Source organism: Ischnura elegans, chromosome 6 (assembly GCF_921293095.1).
Source record: "Ischnura elegans chromosome 6, ioIscEleg1.1, whole genome shotgun sequence".
Classification (NCBI taxonomy): domain Eukaryota; kingdom Metazoa; phylum Arthropoda; class Insecta; order Odonata; family Coenagrionidae; genus Ischnura; species Ischnura elegans.
The window spans coordinates 12,211,020-12,213,924 of NC_060251.1; the positions used below are offsets into that span (position 1 = coordinate 12,211,020).

The 2,905-nt window shown below is 40.4% G+C and overlaps 1 protein-coding gene across 1 annotated transcript; it reads right to left on the bottom strand.

Moving 5' to 3' along the window:
* Positions 1 to 1,612: 1,612 nt before the first annotated feature.
* LOC124160458 (tigger transposable element-derived protein 1-like) lies at positions 1,613 to 2,323 on the bottom strand. The gene has a single exon (XM_046536309.1). It carries the CDS (start codon positions 2,321 to 2,323, stop codon positions 1,613 to 1,615), a length of 711 nt encoding a protein of 236 aa, XP_046392265.1.
* Between the last annotated feature and the right edge of the window lie 582 nt (positions 2,324 to 2,905).

A 2,905-nucleotide genomic window follows, 5' to 3' on the forward strand; every position in this document is an offset into this window, starting at 1 on the left:
CGGGAAGAGAAATCACACGGCTTGTTAGTCGAAGTTGCCAGCACTGAATTCGTGGAAGAATGCCGACATAGAAGCTCTACCCGGTAGATTCAATCTACTAGAGTGAGTCCTCGTTTAACGTCGTCAATTCGTTCATGAAAAACCCGACGTTTAGTGAAACAAAGTTAAACGATACAGGATTTCCCATAAGAAACAATGTAAAAACTTAAATTGGTTCCTAACGATCCATCTCTTTGTAAAGAATCCAGAATTTCCCGGGCGTGAATCCAAGGAGGCCAAAAATCGGAGCCGTTAATTTTAAAAACACGTCGCGACCAATCGGGAGACACCTGAACCAGGCCAAAGATATAAACGATACAAACTAAATGAAAAAAAGAAGATTAGGCTCCGACGCAAGAGGATGAAGAGCGAGTCACTTTTCGCGTTGATATGAATTCTTCAACCCGGCGGAAATCGCGAGAAACATTCATTACCGATTATTCACTTCAGCACAATAACGATTTCAGCACAGCTCAACGATAAAAGGTTGGGAATAAGGCATTATTAAAAGACATATACAAACTAAATTTAGAAAGTATTTTATGGCGAAACGTCACAAACAATCTCATAGCAAAAGCAAAGAAACAAATTTTAATCGTCTCGACGTGATGTTGAGGGTTGGGGTTCGGAGAAATTTGTTGCACTCTTGAAGTAATAATCAGTTAGGGTTTTCTGGGTGGCGGCCTTCTTCTTATCTTGGTATAATTCCCTATAGCAAGCCATACCACTCTCAATCGCCAGACACACTTTCGCACTCCTATCCATGTCAGGATCGCGATCTCTGAATATGTTCATCGCACACTCAACGTGCGTCATTGCCTCATTAATGTCTTTCGCAGTGAATTGTTTTACTACTGCGACTTCGCCAGCATCTTCACCTTCTAGACTCTTCTGATGTTCCAGCTGGAGAAGGTCTTCGGTAGAGAGTTCCTCTTCATGGGATGCCAACAGCTCCTCCACATCATCCCCGGAAATTTCCAGCCCAAGGTCTCTCCCAATCTTGACAATCTCGTCGTTGATGTCTTCCGCACTATCCTCAAAACCAACTATTTGTTCTGGAAGGACCTTCCTCCAAGCTTTGTCCAAAGTTGATTCTCTAACTTCATTCCAGGAATGCGCAATATTTTCTATTGCATTTTTAATATTATATGCCTTCCAAAACTCACGAAGAGTAATGCCCGACTCATCTTCGGTTGCAGTCATTGCCTGCGAAAAGTTCCTGCGTAGATAATAACATTTAAATGTTTTTATTAAGCCTGGTCCATGAGTTGTAGGAGTGCTGTGGTATTAGGCGGTAAATAGACAACTTTTACATTTTCACTGCATTCATCGAGATTGGGAGGATGGCCAGGGCAATTGTCCAAGAGGAGTAGTATTTTAAAGGCAAGATTCTTTTCTTTCCAGTACCGTTTTACCGCGTTTTTTTTTTTTTATGATCGGCGAACCATTCTGCGAAGATCTTCTGCGTTACCCATGCTTTTTTGTTGGCTTTCCATATGACAGGCAAACGATCTTTAGATAAACCTTTGAGTGCCCTGGGGTTCTCAGAATGGTATTCCAACATAGGCTTAAGTTAAAAATCTCCAGATCCATTGCCTCCATTTAACAGAGTAAATCGATCTTTGGCTATCTTAAACTCACGCATGACCTTCTCTTCTATTGAAATATACGTTTTTCTCGGCATGCGCTTCCAAAATAACCCCGTTTCGTCTGCGTTAAATATTTGTTGAGGCAGGTAACCTCCCTCCTCGACAATTGCCCTAAAAGTTTCCATAAATGCATTGGCAGCCTCACTGTCAGCACTGGCTGCTTCACCGCTCATTTTGACGACACCCCGCAAATTGGCACGTTTCTTGTATCTATCAAACCACCCACTACTGGCAGTGAAAGGCACAGGATTGCTCAAGTCTTTAGTGAGGTCACTATAGATTGCTAATGCTCTTTGAAATCTTAATAGGTCTACAGGCTGTGTTTTTTGCATTTCATTCTCATACCAAAGAGTAAGCAACCGTTCCATTTCTACTGAAACTGTGCTTCTGTTGCGAGATAAATGTGCGGCAGTTCGAGGAGTAGCAATTCTCCCAAATTCTTTAATTTTCACTTTGTCCTTTAAAATTGTCCTAACTGTCGTCGCCTGAAAACCTAAAACTCGACCAATCTCTGCAGCAGTTGCACCTTCTTCACTTCTTTTAATAATGTCCAGTTTTTGTTCTAACGTCACCGTTTTCCGTTTTTTCTTCACGTCTGAAGAACCTCCAGCATCACCACTCCTCTTCGTAGACATATTTTTTTCTGTTAGAAACAGAAAAATATACGGATAAGGGGCAAATGAGGCGATAATTATTCGCTCAGATGAAGATTTTACATACGCTACCCACGCTAACCTTTTCTGATAGAGCTCTATGCCTTTTCTGTCGAACGAAAATCATCAACCAGATGCGCTAGCGTCCTATTCGCTATTCATTTTTTTTGGTCGCGCATAATTTGAACAACGTTATCGCGAAGCATTGGCGACGTTAAGTGATCAAGGGTCTCAATTTTTGGATAACGTTATCGCGAAACAACGTTGAACGGGATGATGTTAAACGAGGACACACTGTATTGCTAAAATTTCACGGGTAAATTCTTTTTCAGTGCATAAACATTATAGAGAGGGGAGATTTTTCCGGGCTCTTAATGTATTTTTGTTCACTCATCACTAGAGGCAAAGATTGTCGGTGAATAAAAATTGTGAATTTCATCATAAAATTTTTCAATTTCGATTTATAATTTCGTCATGAAAAAATACAGTTTCGTCATAAAAATTCACTCGTGTGACACATATTATTTTTATTCCAAATAAATAATTTCACCGATAAAAATATTT